This window comes from Lissotriton helveticus, chromosome 5_1, assembly GCF_964261635.1.
Source record: "Lissotriton helveticus chromosome 5_1, aLisHel1.1, whole genome shotgun sequence".
Classification (NCBI taxonomy): Eukaryota; Metazoa; Chordata; class Amphibia; order Caudata; family Salamandridae; genus Lissotriton; species Lissotriton helveticus.
The window spans coordinates 1,214,896,365-1,214,917,451 of NC_136065.1; the positions used below are offsets into that span (position 1 = coordinate 1,214,896,365).

Consider the following 21,087-nt stretch of genomic DNA (forward strand, 5'->3'; position numbering starts at 1 on the left):
CTGGAGGTAAGTTAAGGTATCCGAACTCTAGGACTTCAGGAGCCAGATCGCCAGGTTGAGCTGTTGCGGATCTGGATGCTGAATTTCTCCATGGTTCTGCGTCAAAAGTCTGGGCGTGAGGCGCAGTCTTTGATGCGGCACCACTGAGAGTTCGAGGAACGTGGTGTACCATGCTTGGCGCGCCCACGTTGGAGCAACTAGGATGAGAGTCATCGCGTGCTGCCTTAGCTTTCTTGCCACCAGCGGTATCAGAGGGGCTGGCGGAAAAGCGTACGCAAATTTGCCTGACCAGTTCATCCATATCGCATTCCCCTGCGACTGTGGGTGAGGGAACCTGGCGGCAAAGTGTTGGCATTTTGCGTTTTCTTTTGTTGCAAACAGGTCTATCTCCGGATGACCCCACTGCTGGAAGTACGGGTGGAGTACAGATGGGTGTAACTCCCACTCGTGCATTTGATGGCTGTGTCTGCTGAGCAGATCCGCCATTAGATTGTCCTTGCCCGGGAGGTGTTCTGCCATGAGGAAGATGTTCCTCAGAATGGCCCACTTCCACATGCCCTGAGCCAGATGAGACAGCTGTGGCGAGTGGGTGCCCCCCTGCTTTTGAATGTAGTACATCGCGGTCATGTTGTCCGTCCGGACCAACACTACCTTGTTGCACAGATGTACAATGAAGGACTTGAGTGCCATGAAGATTGCCATCAGTTCCAGATAGTTGATGTGCATCTTCCTTTGCTGCGTCGTCCATAGTCCCTGCACAGTGTAATTGAGCAGATGAGCTCCCCATCCCTGGAGAGATGCGTCCGTTGTCAGGGTAATCTGTGGCACTGGCTCCTGGAACAGTCGGCCCTTGCAAAGGTTGTGTGGAGTCCACCAATGCAGAGAGTCGTATGCCCGACTGGTAACCAACACTAGGTCTGTTAATTGTCCCTGAGCCTGTGTCCACTGATTTGCTAAGCACTCCTGGAGCGGGCGCATATGTAGCCGTGCGTGAGGGACTATGAAGATGCAGGAGGCCATCATGCCTATCAACTGCATGAACACTCTCGCTGGAAGTGAGTGTTGTGATCTTAACTTCTGGATCAGAGACTGCATGCTGTCTATCCTGACTTGGTTTGGTTGAGCCACGGCTGTCAGGGTATTGATCGTCGCGCCTAGAAACTGCCGGACATGCGCCGGTTGAAGGTGCGACTTTGGGTAGTTCAACGAGAAACCTAGATCGTGAAGGAGGTGAATGGTAGTCGACATGTCCGCGGCACACTGTTGTTCTGACTTGGCTTGAACGAGCCAGTCGTCCAGGTAGGGGTAGACATGGATGCCCTGCCTCCTGAGGTGCGCCGCTACTGTCGCCAGACACTTTGTAAACACCCTTGGGGCTGTGGTGACTCCGAAGGGTAGGACTTTGAACTGATAATGTTTGCCTTGGATAGTGAACCTGAGGTATTTTCTGTGGGACGGGTGTAGTGGTATGTGGAAATAAGCATCCTTGAGGTCTAAGGTTGCTAAGAAGTCCCCCTGGTTTAATAAGGGAAGAATCTGTTGCAGTGTGAGCATATGGAAATGTTCTGACAGTATATACAGGTTTAGGGGACGTAGATCCAGAATGGGTCTGAGAGATCCGTCCTTCTTTGGGATAAGGAAGTACAGGGAATACACCCCTGTGCCTTCCTCCTCCACTGGCACGAGCTCGATTGCGCCTTTTTGCAGCATCACCACTACCTCCTGCTGCAATAAGTGCAAGTGCTCTGCGGACATAGGCCTTTGCCTTGGCGGGATGTTGGGTGGAGTGGATTTCAACTCTAGGCAATAACCATACTGGACTAGTTGACGCACCCACCTGTCTGTGGTGATGTTTCTCCAGACGGGCAGGAACTGCTGCAGTCTCCCCCCGACAGGTGTTAAGTGGTCGGGGGCAGTGACAGAGAGTCACTGTTTGCTTGGGGTAGAGGAGCGGGAGCTGTTGTTTCCTCTGCCGCAACCTCTGTTGCTGTTATTTCTGTAACCTCCCTTGTTCTGTTTTGTGAACGAGGATTGTGCTCCACCTTTTGAGAATTGAGATTGTTGACCCATTTGTCCTCTGGTGACTCCACGTGCACCTGAGCGACGAAAATTGTTGCCACGAAACTGTTGTAACTGTAGGGCCCCCATGGACTTAGCAGTTTCTGTGTCCTTTTTATCTTTTCGAGGGTGGTGTCAACATCTGGACCAAACAGTCGATCAGGATTGACTGGCTGATTAAGGATGGTTGTCTGAATATCAGGTTTAAACCCAGATATGCGGAGCCAAGCCTGTCGTCTCAGCATGACGCTAGTGTTGATCGCCCTAGCTGCTGTGTCTGCGGCGTCAAGTGCACACTTGATGGCTGCGTTGGAGATCAATTTTCCTTCCTCTATAAGCAGTTTTGTGCCCTCTTGAAACTTTGGAGGCAGGTGTTGTACAATCTGTTCTAGGGTGTCATAATGCGCCCTATCGTAACGTGCTAAGAGTGCTTGTGTATTAGAAATACGCCAAAAGTTGGCAGCTTGTGCAGCTACTCTTTTGCCCCCTGCCTCTAGCACTTTGGACTCCTTATCCGGGGGAGGAGCTTCACCCGTTGTTTGGGAGTTGGCCCGTTTGCGGGCATTGGCGACCACCAGGGAGTCTAGCGGCAACTGTCCCCGAATGTATGCAGGGTCTGCAGGTGCTGGTCTGTACTTTTTTTCAATACGTGGATTGACCACTCTCGCCCTAGTGGGTTCCTTAAAGATGTCCGCAGCATGTTTGAGGACTCCCTTGAGCATAGGCAGTGTCTTTACAGTCCTCTCAGAGACTGAAAACGTGTCAAAGAGAAAGTCTTCTTCAACCGGGTCAGCATGCATGTCCACATCATGATTAGCAGCTGCCCTCTCAATTAGTGCATGAAAACCTGCAGAATCCTCTGTTGGGGATGCACGTGCACTGAATGGTTGCGGATCTTGCCCCACACTCTGGGTGCCTTGGTCACCAATGTCATCATATGCATCTGGATGTGCATCTGGTTCATTGATGGGGAAGGTGTACTGGTCCTCTCCATCAAATCCCTCACCCTCAGATTGGTCTGGTGAGGGAGTAGGGCTTCTTCTAGGAGGAGGCTGGATAGGCTCTATCAGGTTAGAAGCGTCCTGAGGCACCCTTTGCTTCTTTAGTGGGATGACATAGGAGTCCAGAGGCTCCGAAGTGATCCTCCTTTTGTATAGGGTTAATTTGCCTGTGTTGGCGTCGATGAAGTGCTCCGAATCGTCCTCTGATTCGAGTTCTCGACCTGAAGGTGCACCTGCCGTAGAAGAATCCGACTTCTTTGGCGTCGATTTAGTGGAAAAAGCCTTCGGAGCCTCTTTCGGCGGCAGAAGGAAGAGAAGCTTACTCTTAGGCTTTGCCGGAGCGTCCTTCGGCGTCTGAGGCGACGGCAACGGAGCCGACATAGCAGCGGCCTTGTCCCTGATTCTCTGTAGCGAAGCGGCGATGGGGGACGCTTCACTCACAGTGTCTTTTGGCGCTGACGAGGGTGTCTTGACCTTCCCCTCGGATCCGACGTCATGGTGGCCTTTCTTAGGTTTGGACGCCGATGCAGTTGTCGCCGACCCAGAGTCCTTGGATCGATGCGCAGATGTGCCAGCTGTCAATCCGTGCGCCTTCGTCGGTTCCGCGTCCACTACGCGACCGACCAACGGAGTCCCAGGCGTAACCGGAGCCGTGCCGCTGGCCTTGGCGTGCTTAGACGGTGTCGCCGCGGTCGATCCGTGCCGACCACCTTGCGCCGATTTTGACCCTTTGGAATCGACCGGCTTCTTCGACTTCTGCGGACCGGAGGTCGACGGAGCCGATGCGGCGGCGGGTGCAGTAGTTTTCTGTGTGCCGGCCGCCATTTTAGGGACGCTCGAGTCCATAAGTTTCGGTTTCGTTTTCGGGTCGGCCATTTTAGGTGTAGTCGACACTGTAGGTTTCGGTTTCGATGTGGCCTGCTCAGCAAGTATGTCCGTGGCCGGGCCTGATGGCGGGGCCGTGGCTTGCGGCACGGAGTCTTGGGTAAGGCCGACTGGCGATCCCGTGACCCGATCGTGATCTTCGAAACCTTCGGGGCATAGCTCGTCCCCTGAGCTATCTTCCGCGGCCCCATAAATTTCTTCGACGTCCCCTACCTCGTCGACTTATTCAAGGCCTTGACCCGCGACTCCGTCGTCGTCGTCGTCCGCCGGATCCGCCTCGACCTCCGTTTCGGGTGGGGATATCTGGAGATGATGACCCTGTTCATCTTCTTCTTGGTCGCCGAAGATGTTTTCTGGATCCGGGGCCGCTTGTCTGGCCTCCAGGCGCACCGCGCGCCGGAGCTTAAGAGTTTTCTTTGACCGGAACTGAGCGCAAGCCTTGCACTTGCCGTCGTCATGGTCCGGTGAAAGGCATTTGTTACAGACCGGGTGCAGGTCTATATGTGGGTACTTAGACCCACAGAGCGGACAGTACTTAAACGGACTCCGCTCCATGCTTGAAAGTAGCGGTCGTGTCGCGATGAGAAGGCCTCGACGTCCGAAGAGTGAAAAACTCCGCAGAATCCGACTCCAAGAGTTGGAAGAACTCGAGACCGTGCGCAAACAATACCGACGCTATAAAATATAAGACCTTTTGGTCTTAAAAAGTAAGTTTTACTCGGTTCCGACAGAGAGAAGTCGAGACCGCATCCGAACCCAATGGCGGAAAAAAACAATCTGAGGATGGAGCCGATGCCCATGCGCACTGTAGTCCAGGGGAGGAGCCACCTATCTCAGGATACTTCGAAGACTCTTCCAGGACAACAATGTGCGATCATCCGGACCCAACACTAGGCGGCGATCTAATGCTAAGATATGAATTTAGCAGCCCACATGCCTCGAACATATTGTTCCACCAAAGTGGATGTTAACAGTATTTCGGCAATGGGAAACTGATAAGAGAAGCAGATGAGAAACAAGCATTGGTAAGTGCAGGAAAATATGTTACGCCAATAGAGGAAAGGTAAGTGGAACGAACGCACAGGAACCAATGAAGAGAGAAGGTGGGATGCAAGTCTCTTCAGTATATATTAAAAACAATAGATTTCTCAAGTACAGAGCAAGAGAAACTTAAAAAGAGGGGATCTATAATTATGCACTTTAATGGTCTTAGGGACTAACATTCATACAAATGCATAATGCCTTTTTTTAATGCATCAGGTTGAAGGAGTGTGAAAGGCAGCTACAAGGGCGTTGGTATTAGTGTAGCTTGAATGCAAAGAGAAAAGATTAAAAAATGATTAATAATAAATAGGTATTTTTTATATAGATTAATCTGTATCATATGTTTGATACACATTGATCTATCTATATAAATGTATGATTTCAATTGTTTGACTTCACAGATTTGAAGAAATATAAATAATCAAATACCTTATCAGTTTTTGGTACCTCCCTGTGCATATTATTAGTTGTTACGATTTTTTTAAAGGAATATAGGTCAGGAAGGCAATTCCACATTAGTTGGCTTGTATAACCCCTTTCCAGCGACCTGTTCATTTATCAAGCAGGAATAATCCTTATTTATGATATAATTCCACATCCAGTAACAACCAGAATCTCCATTTCCTATCAAGGGACAAGTGACAAACCTAGGATGAATTAGCATGCAGTGTAGTCCTTGGATTATAACGCAGGCAGAATTATTATATGCATAGCTCAGCGAATGAGGCCCCTCCAACAAACCATGCAATGTGACCAGAAACAATTCTTTGCATATGAATTCATTGATCAAAAAGACAGTACACAGTCTCAGAGCTGGGCCAGCAAAGAAACCCAAAACAACAACAATACATGCCTATGTTTTTTCGAAGGGCAGTCCTATGTTATATTACAATCCCAGTTTGTGCCGGGAGGCTATCGGAGGGAGGAGGATGAGGATGAGGAAAGAATGGGACAAAGGACTATGTTGGAAATCATTAATGCTACTACACCTGGTCCATGGCACGCCTGTCTCCTACACCAATGTACTGGAAGCACCATGAACTGATGTTGCTTTGAAGCAGTCGTCTCTTTTGCTAGGATGCTACTTCCTACTCTGAACAATTATGTTTCATTTCTTTAGACCGTATGAAATATTACAGACTTCAGTAAAGAAAAATGCACACAGTATTAAACTTTTAATATCAAATCAGGATATTTCGCAGGAGAGAATTACAAAAAAAAGCACCTAAAAGTTTCATAAAATGATCAGGTTTTTAGAGTTCAGCGATCCAACCTCATACGTGTCAAAGTTTTTGAAAGGTTGGACAATTGATGCAGATATCTTTCGAAACCAAAGGGGTTTCCTGAGAAGGCCTCTGTAAAAAAAGATATTTTGGTATAAAGGGCTCAAGAAAAGCAGGCAATATGAATCTTGCGCTTTCTCAAAGTCTTTAAGATGTCCCAGTAGCACAGTCTCTTTAGGGAGAGAATGATGTGGCAAACACCGCTTCTTCCTCATGGCTCATTCCCATTGACAGTTCTCTGCTGGTCCAGCCGGCCTTTCCGTAGCATCTCCATCTGCTTGGCCCTGAGCCACCTCTCTCGCGACAGCGTGGTCTGACCTGCACTCAGGGACAGCAGCCTAGGCAAAAACAGCAGTTTAATTAACCGGCAGTCCTTTCGCAATGATGAATCCTACCCTCACTACAGGACTTTTGCAAATACAACAGCTCTATCCCTCTTGTAGGACTTGTGGTACGAAACCTTACAAATAACTTGCACTTTGAGTCCATGGCAAAAAAATATACCTCATACCAGTGTTAGTCTCAAGTTAGTTCAACTCAGTCCCAGCATTCTACAAGTCACTGCACAGACAGTGCCTTTGCACTGCAAAGGACCGATTTTATCTGGATATGTTTTGTAAATCTACTAAACAGTTACCAGGAAGTGATCTTTTGCAGTTAAGGTGAGTTAAGAAGTCTTAATGAGTCGACAAGGGTTTAACGGGCCATTTAGACTGTCTGTTTCAAGTGATGGGTTACTACACGAGGCTGGCTTTTAAAATGCAAATCAACAAAACTTACACCAAGTGTACAATTGAGAGGGTTCAATATGTGCATATTATTCAAGAAAAAAATGATAGCTCTTATTTAGCCTTACCGCAAGACTTGCTTAAAAAAAACAATTAAAAATTATATGGCCAACACAGCCTCACTTCTGTCACTTTAAGATCAGAGTACAGTGCTCGAGACCAAGAACCCATTCTCACTAAATTTAAGTATTTTATTCAAAGGTGACTCGACTGTCCCCTGCCTTCAATCTCCGCCATTTTGCAGACCCAGAACTCACATTATCATGAACCAGTAATATGTGGAGGATAGATTACACCCGACTGTCCTCTGCATTGTTCAAAGAGGCAGACCACACCAGACCTATAGCGTTCAAATGTGTGAATTTAGAGCAACGCCAGATCGCACTCCGCGTACATCAGATCACCCCCTCCCCCATGGAACTCAAGACACATCCCTGGCACATGTGTAGACTTCTTAACTTACCTGGCAACAACCAGCATTCTGTGAAGGTCATCAGCTGTGATACTCTGGGGGTCGTACTTTCGCATTTCTACAAAATCATCCTCCACAGCCTGCAACAAGACCAACAATATAATGAATAACTCCGGATAGCGGGGGAAACAATTACAGAGTGCCGTGGGGTGCAACCCTTGGCTCAAACTGTATAAACAAAAGGCTGTTGTGTCTTGGTACAACCAACTTCTACCACTGTTTCTGAAACATACATCCAAGTATTGACCAAATGAGGGGACATATACTGTCTACAGTGCAGTGTGCCCTGGTCTCAGACCAGCCCTGTGGTGAAACTTTGATAAAGTTTAGGAATCATATATTTGACATCTTGCTGCTTAAACAACAGACCGTGTGGAGGAATCCATAGGCCCATTTTAAGCCTCACTCACCTTAGTCACCTCATCTGATATGTTGTAATCCATCAACCGCAATAAGCTGACATACATGCGGAACTTATTCAGCGTGGACGGCAGCACAGCTGCTAGAAGACTGACCATGTACTCTTCCATGTTGGGTGGGATAATCTGTGGCTGGAGATGCACCTGGCAGTCAGACTTTAAAAGGGAAAAAATGCTCATTAATATTAAAATATACATCACTCTTTAATGACCAGTGTTAGTAACCACGCACCCTACCAATTAGAATACATTCACTTCGGTGGCACACAAGGGCGCTTCGAGCACTCTGTCCACTCTGAGCTGGTACCATTTGGATGGGTGACTGTGGCCAGATGTAGGGTGAGGAAAGATCTGCATGGCACTCTCTCTACTGTATTCACCAGACTTCCACGTGAGCCTCATAAAGCTACTCTTACAATACAAGTAATGAGCTCCTTGATACCACATTAGTCGCAGCTGTGAGCTGAGCAAATTCTATAGAATACATTTTCAATTTATTTTCTTCTTCTTATGCTCTCCCTAGCTACATATGTACATTTCAGGCCCGTCCTTTGCCCCTAGCTCCAAGGAGAAATCCTTAATTGCCAGCAATGTAGTGCTGCTCTGGGAGCAGATCAGGAGGCCATTCAAGATTAGGCAAGAAAATTAAACTAATTTCCACAACAGACATTCCAAGCCTTAAAAGTCAGCTTTATCTTAGATGCAGAAATGTGCCTGAAAAATTGTTACATTTAATATGTTCCTGCCACCTGGAAAACAGAACCATAAATAATGCCAACAATGTGGTCCTTTTTGCCCCACATTCCCAGTTTGCGAAAACCCTGGCTTACCGGCAGAAGAGATTTGCCCTCAGACGTGATCAGCACATTCACATTACTATGGAATTCCATCGGGTGGAAGCTGAAGTCATAGTCCACTTTTTGCCACGTGATGAGGTTTCCCAGTGCGGTCAAGTTGTGCACCCCTAGAAAACGAACAGATGTATTAACGTCAGTCACCAGGAACAATTTCACCCTAAAAGGATGACACAAAGAAGTAAAGAGCTCCGTGGCTCTTTGTCAGCTTTTAAGACAAACTCTTGCAGCTTCAAGCCTCCACAGCATGTCACCAACAAAGGCCGCTCCAAACACCCTCTACTAATGACAAGACCGGCTCTATACTTTCAAAAATACAGTTATTTGTTTCTCCCTAGATTCATCACTGACCATGGAACCTGCACGGCTTCCAACATTCCAATAATGCGTTCCGGTGGATTGCCCTCATTCAGTGAATGGCCAAGAGCCCAATATTTCCATTTCTGTCCATAGCCAAGAGCCCAATATATTCATTTCTGTCCATGGCCAAGAGCCCAATATTTCCATTTCTGTCCATGGCCAAGAGCCCAATAGTTCCATTTCTGTCCATAGCCAAGAGCCCAATATATTCATTTCTGTCCATGGCCAAGAGCCCAATAGTTCCATTTCTGTCCATGGCCAAGAGCCCAATAGTTCCATTTCTGTCCATAGCCAAGAGCCCAATATATTCATTTCTGTCCATGGCCAAGAGCCCAATATTTCCATTTCTGTCCATGGCCAAGAGCCCAATAGTTCCATTTCTGTCCATGGCCAAGAGCCCAATATTTCCATTTCTGTCCATGGCCAAGAGCCCAATAGTTGCATTTCTGTCCATAGCCAAGAACCCAATATTTTAATTTCGGTCCATAGCCAAGAACCCAGTATTTTCATTTCGTTCCATAGAAAAGAGCCCAATATTCCCATTTCTTACCGTGGCCAAGAGCCCAATATTTGCAATTCTGTCCATGTATTTGGCATAATGTTTTAGACTCTGAATACTTCTACTATTTGGAATGTCTGGCTTAATGTTTAGTATTAAGGTCTAACGCTGATAAACAATTAGACACATTAGGCGACATGCAGATATTCCTTTTTTTGGGAGATCAATTACAAAACCAGCAAACCACATTTAAATACAATTTTATGTTTTCAAATTAATTTGGTATTTCAGTATTTAATGATTAAATCCATTTTCAAGAAATGTTTGTTTTCTCTGTTCCTCCTACATGTGTTGGAGGCAAGTCTGTACAAAAGCTTTTGTAACTGGGCAAATAATGGGAGCAACATGTTACCCCTGTCGAGAATTAAATATTGATCAAGAGTAGTGTCCCTGGAACAAGCTACAGCCTCTGGATACCATGCGAGCGGAGCATGGAGACTCCTACCTATATCTTGGAGGTTGAATTGATCTAATATTCATGCATCATATCAATTGTAAACGGGCACGGCTGTGTGGGCATTTTGCTCAGAATGTTTACACAAGGGCGGATTAAGCTTCAGGTTATCAAATATAAAATAACAAGAAATGTTGACAGTGCCCTAAGGCCTGCTAGCCAGACCTCAGTGCCAGTGTTACTTCCTTAAAAGAAGGTGAATGCGGATTGTTTCACAATTGGCTAAGGATTCTAGCACATCCCTAAGGGCTGCCGCATATCTTATGCTACTCGTAAGGCCCCCACACAAATTCCACACAGACTGCTTGACATGGTTTGAAAACACAACATGGCACACTCCTGTGTGCCATACCAAAGACACTGCATGGGCTATTTGCAAGTTACCCCTACAGCAGGCCTTGAAGCCCTAAGGCAGGGTGCATTATAGCACGTGATGACATATCTGCATAAGCAGATATGCCCCGTAATGTCTAGCTGCACTGCTGGATATTACAAATGAGCAGGGAAGCAATCTTAAGGTTAGTACTGGGCACTGGTCAAAACAAGTTTCCCAGCTACATAATAGCTTCACTGAAACCTATGGTGTTTGGTATCAAAACCCTCGTATAAATAATCCCACACTGATTCCAGTGCTGGATTTATTAATATCTGCACCCCGAGGGTGCTTTAGAGGTACCCCCAGGAAACCTAGTCCTATAATGTGTTGGCAGACTGGGCTGTCCAGCCTGCCACCACAGATTCGTTTCTGACGCCCTAGGAGGTGAAAGCCCCGCCCTCATAGGTCAAATACCATGCCTGCTATGGCAGGAGGTGTTTACACCTCGCCAGCAGGATAGCTAGTAAATTAGCATGTCAAGGCAAGGAGCTTCAAAGAACACACTACCTTTGATATGTGAACCTGGCTTTCCCAAGACCTGGGAGATGCCACCCCCTGCCCTGAGGCCCATTTGGCACCAGGACAGGCAGAAAATTGGCTATGCATGGAGGCGGGTCGCTAGTCACATCACTAGGTTGGTCTACCTGAGGTGAACACAAAAATTAGGATTCCACCATCTTGGTTTTTGGTAGAATTAGGACCTCTGGGACAGGATGATGCCCACTTCCCACAGGGTGCGGTCATCAAGAGTGTGTAGTGGCCCCAGGGGTACGTAGCCCATTGGCTACTACCCTTCACTCCCCTTAATGCCCCTAATTGAGTATTTAGGTGTCCCCATCACCAGTAAAATCAGATTTGACTACGGAGACCTGAGGAAGAAAGAAGAAGAACCGAAGAGAGCGAGAACTGAAAACCTACCCAAAGATTGGCACAATTCACTGCCAGGCTGCTTGTACTTAGACTTCCACTGGGAACAACTTTGCCAAAAGCTGGACATCCTCCCCAAACCCATGGAGGACTGCTTACCACCTCAACAATTGGGAAAGATCTCCCTTGGAGTAGAGGAGTTGCTCCTCAGTCTGCAGGCACCGCAAAGCATCTGCTGGTCCACCGTGTTGCTAGCCATCAGGCTCACCAAAGGAACAGTGCGACAGGAGAAAAGCCTTTGTGCTCTAGGAGGTCAGATCTGTCTCCGGAGCCGCCAAGCACCAATACCCTGGGTACCGGAGCAGTTGCAGCAACCAAGGACTGTTGGTGGTCCAGTCCAGACTCCAAAAACACGAAGCATGACCTACCATCCAGGGACATCAGGACCCACCAGGCCAGCCCGGAGAGTGGCTCTGCTACCCTGTTTCCTTCTTCACCATGTCACCAAGACACAGAGTGAGCCTTTGACCAACAGGGACCCGATGCCTCAAAGCATCCCTGCTCCACAGCCAGAGTCAGGCAACTATGCCAACATGGTCCTAAAACATTCAGGAGTTGAGAAAACCATTGGGATGGGTCAGATTGGTTCCCCCAGTGGACGCCTGCAGCATCTTTCTGCAGGGACAGAGAACCACGAGAGTCTTCAACAGTGTGACCCTCCAGACAAAGCCCCACTGCACCCGAGCCCGCAGCCAGAGATTAGAGTAGACCGATGGTGTCCCTGTGTGCCCAAGAACCTCAAGACTTGAGCCCCCATGTGGGTTCAACCACACTGGCCCTCTAGTCTCCGCTTGTAGCCTCTTTGCAACAGGACTGTGTCCCATTGACTTTAACAAGGCACCCGATGCCGAAAAGCACCTCTGCAGCGGGACGCCCCAGAGCTGACCAAGGTGACCTGTTGGTGCTGCCATGGACCCTGCCCCATACTTTCCTCAAGTCCAGAAGACCAGTCCTGTAAGTCGTTGACAAGTGACCATATGCAGAACATGTTTTTCTCCATAGGATAACATTACTGCTTTAAAAGATACAAATACAGTGCATTTTCAATTTCTTGAAGAAAAAAAAAATCACTTTCTCGAAAGGTACATACCCAATAATGGATTTCTTGGTGTTAAAAATATATTTGAAATAAGTGCTATTTTTCTAAATTGGTGTGGATCTCCTTGTTGAATGTGTGCATCATTTATTGACGCTGTGCAGCAAACGTCTAACACTCTACTTTGAGAAGCTGAATGCTGCTCCACCTCACTAGCCCCAAACAGAGCACCTTGGGATTTCTAGAACAAGCCCGGTTGTCCACTTATACAGGGATACCTGGACCGTTCACACAGCATACCTCTTTTTGGCTTACTATATAAAGACACAGCAAACACAATAAGATGATGAACGGAGCCTTGAAGCTTTTCAGACATTCACCTCCAGTCACTATTATAGCTGGGTTGAATCCATCATCGTTCTTTTGCTCGCTTCGCCACCCCAGTTCAGACCCAGCCATAGGCACATCAGTCTTGACCCTGTTCCTCATGGGAACAGTCCAGCCCGAACTGCTAAGTCAGCTTGGTCCCAGGATGCTTGTTTCTGGTCAAGGGAGGTTTGGTAGATCGGACTGGACTTTTCCCATGAGGAACAGGATGAAGACTGATTTGCATATGGCTCGGTCTGAACTGGGGTGGCGAATGAAGCTGGATTTAACCCAGATCTAATCGTGAATGCGGGTGAGTGTCTGAAAAGTTTCAGCGCTCCGTCCATCATCCTATTGTGTTTGTCCGCCATAAGTTGGCAAGCAATGCCCAGACGTGATTCCCTTGCTCACTTTGCCAATGTATTCAGGCTAGCCTGGTTGAGGAGGGGATGTTACCCTGAAACCTGTCTCAGGATGCTTGTTTCCGGACCATAGAGCATGAATGCACTCTTAAGTAGAGGTGGCATGGTCTTAAATAGCGGCAGTAAGGCTTTCCAGAAGGGCTGCATCTGAGTGCTGCAGTATTCCTAGTTTTTGACCGGAGACGCACCTTAAGGGCAGCATTTTCTGCCATTCAAAATACTACTTTTCAACCATTTCTAAAAATACTTGGGGGATTTATAGGTTTCCCCCAAAATATTCCTGTACTGGAGTTGGAATAGTAAATAGGACTCCTGGAATTTTTGGTTTAAGTTGCTCTTTCCCCAGAAATATTTGGATTGGAGTTAGATCAGTAATTTTGACCTCATAGTGTCCGCCTCGCCCACTGCTGACCTGAGGGCGACAATTCCTAAGGCTGCTTTGGCTCGTGGTGACCAAGTTGAGAGTCAGGTTCTTTGAGTGCCGACTGCACCCATTTCGCTTGAAGTGGGACTGGGTGGACGGTAACTAGTCCTCCTTGTGTTTGTAGCAAGTCTTGGCTCTGTGCTTTGGCTTACTTGAGGACAGCCACTGAGTGGGAGCATCCCCACTTGGAGCAGGTTTGCTGCTTGAAGCACAAAATGCCCAGTTTCTTGTGTTCAGTGATGTGCAGCTTCATCCCCACTCCTGAGTAGCATTTTGGGTGCATCAGGGAGCATTCATCATAAGACAGAGTCGTGCCTAGATCCTAGACACCACAGGTAGAAATCTTGTGAATTTATAGCAGACCTCTGCATTCTGCAGTCATGACACGGTTTGCAATTTGTGGTCTTTGGGGCAAACATTTACTTTAGCACATTACCTAGAATCACATTTATTGGAGTTGGTAAACACAGACGATGAGTAGATGGGAGCAGGTCTCCGGATGTGCATTGTTGAGCATGGAAAGAAAGGAACTGATGTTCGTACATAGGGGTGGTGCACGATAGCGCCAGGTAGAAATTCAGAAGGTGAAGTTATCTGCAGTTAGAAGTAATTCGCAGATTATCTCGCTGCAGTTTACCAAATATAGAAATATGGATGAAGGAGATATGCGGATCAATGATAGTTTGCTTAAATCTTTTATGCCTATTTTCAGAGTTAAATAATTGTATTGTCTCCGCACAAAAAAGCAGATAACTAAAATGTATCACTACGACACGTAAGGACAATACACATTTCCCAATTGTAACCATGAAGAAATCGAGATCCAGTGTGTTCTAGAATTGAATAATCAACATGACGCCCTGAAACACAAACATTACTTGTACAGTGTAATAATACTCAAAGTAAAACATCGAAAAAAATCAAAAAACATTAGCTTATCACCCGTTATACAGCTGTACTGCCCTGCTACGATTGCAGAACAGCTACCCCAGATGGAACAAGACTGCATTGTTTGTTTGTGTCACCCTGTAATATCTGTAGTCCATTCTTTCCCAGAACTTAATGGTTCAGTCGAGATGTGGCAACAAAAAATTATTTTTAATGAAAACCACCCCCTTGCCTTGCTGGTAAACCAAATGACACCATAATGGCGTCATCCCAAACCTGGTTCTCACCCGTGAAGACATTTCCCAGTCAGTGTTGCATGATATAGCTCGAAGAAGAAAGGTTTATCCATCATGATCTATCACAGCTTTATCACTTATAATTACAGCTCGCATCACACTCGCAACTTCGCTCTCTGAAGGGTGGTAATTACAGTGCTTCCTTGGTCAATATTGTTTCAGCTAAATTTCTGGGAGCAGCCCCCCACAACTAGCTGTAGTGACTGACTCCTTTCTCGTTTAGCAGCTCTCCAGGTGCTGTACTCAGTTCAGCTATTAGTGACTCAGTTTGAACCACAATACCCTCGAGAAACCCCAATAGATTATAAATGTGGGTCAATTTTATCAGATAACACGCCCGCTTGCTTGCTGCAGCCATGTTGGGGGTTGGGGCACTGGGAGATCTTGCAGCCAATCCCTCGTCTGTTTGTTTTTTGTGGTGGTCTTCCTTTTGAAACAAATTGCCATCTTATACGCTACACAATTCAGTTGACCTGTGCTGGTTATATTGATGAACCAATGGTAAGGGATGCAGGCCTTATTGGTGATAGTCATGTCAGATTCCATAGGTTTGATCTGTTTATTATGAAACGTTATAACAAAAGCAGCAGGTCTGGTTTATTTGTTGTGAAAAGCATGTGTTGAAGTCATAAATTCAGATGACAATGCAAAGGACATCTTCAACATAGTAAGGGACTTATCGAAACCCCGATCGAGTAACTCTTCCCCCCCCCCCATCACCCCCTCGCAGAAATTATGTGATGACAAACCTTTTCTTCTTAAACAAAATAAAGAAAATACAAGAATCTATTTATTCTAGTCATAAGGATATGCAAATTCTACCTGAAAATAATAATCTTAATACCATGGCCACCTTCCCTTGCTTAAACAATAAACAACTCATGGAACTACTAACTAAAGTAAAATCTGACTCTCCCAAAGATGTCTACCCCCCCCCCCAAAAATATACAAAAACTAATTTTCTCTTCCTTTTCGGAGAGTATTCTCTCCCTAATGAACGTGTCCCTCACACAAGGAATTATTCCATTAGCCTTCAGAGAAGCAGTGATTATTCCGCTCCAAACAAAGCCAGGTGTGGAAACCCCAGAGGTTGGACAACTACAGGCCTATATCGCTCCTCTTTGATAGCTAAATTCCTAGAGGCGTGCGTCACCAAACAAATAAGTACCTTCATAGAAGAAACTGATTTCCTGGACCCCAACCAGGCAGGCTTCCGGCCCTCCCACTCCACTGAATCAATCATCCTATCAGTCATGGGCGACCAAAAGGAAAAGGCTGATGCGGGATGTACTCGGGCACTGATTCTACATGGAATCGTAATGTATTGAATTGCTGCAGCGGGTCCCTGAGGTGTCGCCCTAAACTGGATGAAATAGTTCCTTAAAGACCAAAAGCAATCAGTCCGTCTTTCACCATATAGCTCTGCCATTAAAAGTCCGAACTGTGGAGTACCTCAGGGCTCCTCCTTGTTTCTCTAACTCTTCAATATCTATATTCGACCCCTCCTATATATTCTACAACAAAAAAAGGTTCAAATCTACAATTATGCGGATGACATGCAGCGGATCTTTTCCAATCGACAAGACAGATGACTCCAGGGAATTTCTAAGGAATACCATGCTGCTCATTAGAAAGCGGATGTACTGCAACAAGTTAAAACGTAACTGATAAAACAGAGATCGTCATCCCCAATAACAAACTTAACAACTGGACCCCCGCTCACTGGCCAAAGGTGCTTGGAAACTTACGGAAATTACGAAAAATCTTTAAATGGCTACCTATTGAAACCCGGAAGCCACTGGTGCAGGGCCTTATTGTCAGCCGCATGGATTATGGAAATGCCTTATTGGCCTCTATAAACGAAGATCTCTTTTCCAAATTACAGATTCTGCAGAATACGGCATCCCGATTAATTCTGGATCTGCCTCCCAGGTTGCCATCCGCCCCCAATTTGAAGACTCTCCATTGGCTTCCAATTAGGAAGAGAGGGCAGTATAAAATTCTAAGCCTCACAAATAGAAGCTTTTATGGCACCGGTCCTGGGTATCTTGAGGAAAAAATTGAAAAAACATCAACCAGTGAGAACTCTCAGATCCAGGTCTAAGCTCCTTTTACTTCCCCCGCGTGTTCGCTCTGTACGCAACGGTGGTCGATGTTTCTCCCATCTCGCCCCGTATTTTTGGAATCAGCTTCCGTTCCATCTTGCGTCCATCCCAGATAATCGACGGTTCTGTAGTGAATTAAAAACATGGCTGTTCTCCAAGTGAAATGAGCTATGACCCAGCCAGTTGAAGGATCTGCAAGCGCCTTGAGACCTAGCGGTGATATGTGCGCTATACAAGATCTTTTGACTTTGACTTGGCTCCAAACCTATTACCAAGAGTATGATAAAAAGTCTTGGCATACAAATCGATGCAGACCTGTCCATGAAATACCATATCAAGTCAGTCACGTCTTCCCGCTTTCTCCAACTTTGGGTAAAATCAGAAGACTCTTCAGTAGAGAGGCCCGCATTCAAATTACTATAACCCGGATTCTGCCAAAAATTTACTATGCTAATGCCATCTACCTAGGTCTCCCGAGTAACCAAAAATACCATCTACAGAAGATTCAAAACCAAGCTGCCAGAATAATTTATCAATAACCTAGGCGCTGCCATATTAAGCCCCTAATGAAGGAGCTTCACTATCTCCCAGTGAAGCAACAATCTATTTTCAAAACAGGTTGCATCTTATTTAAAGCAGTCCACAGCATAGGCCCCAAATACCTATCTTCAAGGATTCACACATATTTCCTGAGAAGCACTCTCAGATCCGTGCAAATGAATGTATTGGTGGTCCCAAGATTCAAACAGGAGGGTCACGTTTTTCCATACAAGGACCCCAACTTTGGAATTTGCTGCCTATCACCATCAGACAAGCAACAGACTACATGCTTTTCAGGAAACAGCTGAAAACATGGCTCCACCCAAACATACAGTTAATCATGGACCATTACCACTGGTGGCTTCCTAACCCAGCGCCAAGAGATCTGTTGGTGTACGTGTGCTGTATAAATGCCCCCTAACATAACAAGGCAATAGGCTTTTATGGGAGGATTAGTATTACACTGTGCTAAACCAGTAGGCAGGTGTTTTGTTAGACAGAATCTTACAAACTACCATGGTAGGTAATGGCATATGCACATGCAAATACATACATAGGTTTTAGTCAACCGTCTTCTGCCACTGGTCCGTGGGAGTGTAATTTACACACTGCTTCCATCGATGGCAGCATAAATCTAACAGGCAGTGGCCCACCTACATGTGCCATCTTCTCGATTGCCCTGTACTTTCAGGCATGTGTTTCAACACATGCCCATTTCCCTGGAAAATGAGTGTGCGTCATTGCCAGGGCTGCTATGCCAGTACATTCGTTTTCCATTTTCCCCTTTGGTGGTCCCCATTAGATTTTTTTTCCAGAGAATATGCAGCTCCCTGGACAATGTTAAGATGCTTTTCACTTGTCTTTCATTTAATCTATCGTACGCCTCGCCCTGTGCTGCTACGGACTAATTCAGGCAACGATCATGGAATAGTATATGTCTACAACAGAGGGTCTTAACCTAGGGTCACAACACCTACTTGGGGTCACAACTGTTTGGAAAATCAGTTATTTACAGAATAATTAAACCCATACATTAAAAAGCAAAGCTTACGACTGAAAACTTTAAAGCATTCTGTAAAAGTGAAGGGATTGGATAATGGAGGCAAAAAAATTCGTTGGTATCCTTAGCGTGATGTGTGAGCAGCGCAAGTACAGCACACAGAATATAGTATGGAAGATAGGTGGCCTCAATTGAAACACCCCAGATTCCAGTAATGGTTCAGCTGGAGCCAACAGAAGTAAAAAGATTAAGAACCGCTGGTCTATAGTGTACAACTATTTAATCATTCCCAGATGGCCAGCACACTGCTTCTAAACATAGTGGCTATAATGGAAGTTTTAACAATGATACTCTATGTAGAATGCCATCGCTAGGCAACCAGCTGCTGCTATGGCTAAATTTGTTACTGCAAGCATAAGCCCACCATGTTTAAGCAGCAGCATATTTGTGTTCTACTTTTAATTTATCTCGCATATGTTGTTCAGCTAGCTTGCGTTTTACTGTGGTTGTGCAAGTGAGCGACAGCAAGAATGGGTGCGTGGGTGGATGCAGGAGTGTAAGAATGAGTAACAGAATGCATGTACAATAACTTACTGAGTTCCTAAACCATGGTTAACCACGTTTCTCAAAGCACTGTACAATTCATGCCAAGTCCTCCCAGGTATATTATGCACCACCTCACCTAATGTGTCTAGCTGTCCTTGCTCCAGAGAAGTTTCATCCACCAGGAGGGATGTGTTCCCAGCCAGCTGCAAGAGGCCGCTTACCAGGCGGTTGGCAGTGTAGTCTTTGCGCGGGATAAACTTCGACTCATTCATGTTCTGTATTGTCATTCGCAAATGGTAGGACTGCAAGAAAACAGACAGCAAGGTGAACCTACACTCGAGACAAAGCATTCACTATATGGTTTTGGAGTCTATTATTTTTCCAGCAATTAGGAGACAGCATTTGTGGATTTCTGAGAATGCGAAATGACAGATGAGGAGCAGGGAAACGTGGAGCTGCTGGGGGTGGTTGTGGAAGTGGGCTTACGCAGCCTTGATGCTGGGTAGAGGGAGTGAGAGTGGTAATGCTAGGTGTTCATCGGATGGGATGTTTGTTTTCAAACGTTTTTAGGTTTCTTGATTAACAGCGATTACAACATTTTCCCCACTTCAAGCACATCTTGAAGACACCAGCATGCAACTGCCCTTGTCTGAGATGATGTGCTGACTGAAAAGTTATATACTGTCATACCACAGAGTAGGCTTCCTTTACCTACAGAGTAAGTTTCTCATAAGACAGTGCACTAAGGAGCAGCTTCTCCCAATTTAACACCACAGACCCAGCATAGAGCTACAATGCAGGGAGCTTTTACTTGCAGAGCACATATAGCACAGAAAGCTGTAGTGTAGGTTTCAGTACAATTTGGTGGCTGAGGTGAATTTTGTAATGGTAACCCTTAGTCCCCTCTTTAGATAGACACAGATACTTTATGTCTGACGTCATTTCTGCCGATTAAAGAAATAGGATGAAAAATTAACAATTCTAGGATGTCAATATGTGGTTCTAACAGCACTAGACCTCTCCCCCCTCACCACGATGGAAATATATATATATATATATATATATATATATATATATATATATATAACATTTCCTTTGCATCTTCAACCTATTCCAAACATCACTAGGAAAGGTACAGACACTACAAGACACCCCTATGCCCCCTCCTTACACCAAATCCAAATGCACCACCATGATATTTTTGTCATTCTGGTATAAAATAGAACCTGGCTTTAGCTCAGTTAACTTTTTTAATCTTCTTTGCCATGTTTTCTTTGCCCAAATTTTAGGAAATTAAAATTTCTTGTCATTTCAAATATCCCCACTTTTTATTGCTTTTCTAGTTTGATTTTAAACCTTTCACCCAATTCTTTATATACGCCGTGACATTCTGTCACACAAAGGAGACCAGCTTTATTATGGAAATGGATGCTTTAGGAAGCCATGCTATTCCTAGTAGCGGTACACTCTCCAACTGAACTGGCCACTAAAATACAAACATGAAGATTATGGTGCTGGAATCACAATCTTACCGCCGGTACAAGCTGCTGAAGGACCCGGTACAAAAGCTGTGTAAAGGCACAATTTCTAGGACAGCCACTCAGGTTCAGGGTAAACTTCCCTAATGGCAGAACATCCCTGCGTGAGTACCTGTGGGAAGAAAAGGAACAACAATAAGAGAAGAGGGACCTGCTCTAATGAGACTTCAGCCTACAACATGTCCCATGCAAAGAAATCCTGAGACAAACATATTAAAGCCCAGTTCCATTAGGGTAAGCTTAGGGTGCCCTCGCTGTGGCTATATACTCTGTGACAAGAATCATATCCCCATTTTATCGTCACTATATCCTAGTTTTTAATAGTGTCCTAGAACCTTACAAATAAAGTTTTTCCGTTGGGCATTCCTCAGAGACCTTTTTAACCACATCACCCTTTGAACACACACCTCACTGACTAAAACAAAAAACCCGATCCACTGTAACTC

At 45.7% G+C, this 21,087-nt stretch overlaps 1 protein-coding gene across 3 annotated transcripts in view; it reads right to left on the bottom strand.

Annotated features, from left to right (window-relative positions):
• Positions 1-6,148: 6,148 nt before the first annotated feature.
• MCMBP (minichromosome maintenance complex binding protein) overlaps positions 6,149-21,087 on the bottom strand; it is a 184,584-nt gene continuing 169,645 nt past the window's right edge. For 2 of the 3 annotated variants that reach the window (XM_078643928.1, XM_078643929.1), the window contains exons 11-16: positions 20,636-20,753; positions 19,240-19,405; positions 8,781-8,914; positions 7,942-8,106; positions 7,523-7,611; positions 6,149-6,609 (exon numbers count right to left, since the gene is read on the bottom strand). In XM_078643928.1, the coding sequence (XP_078500054.1) occupies positions 6,483-6,609; positions 7,523-7,611; positions 7,942-8,106; positions 8,781-8,914; positions 19,240-19,405; positions 20,636-20,753 (799 nt within the window). In that variant the 3' untranslated portion in view covers positions 6,149-6,482. The remainder of the gene's footprint in view (positions 6,610-7,522; positions 7,612-7,941; positions 8,107-8,780; positions 8,915-19,239; positions 19,406-20,635; positions 20,754-21,087) is intronic. The other variant, XM_078643930.1, reaches the window with a different exon arrangement.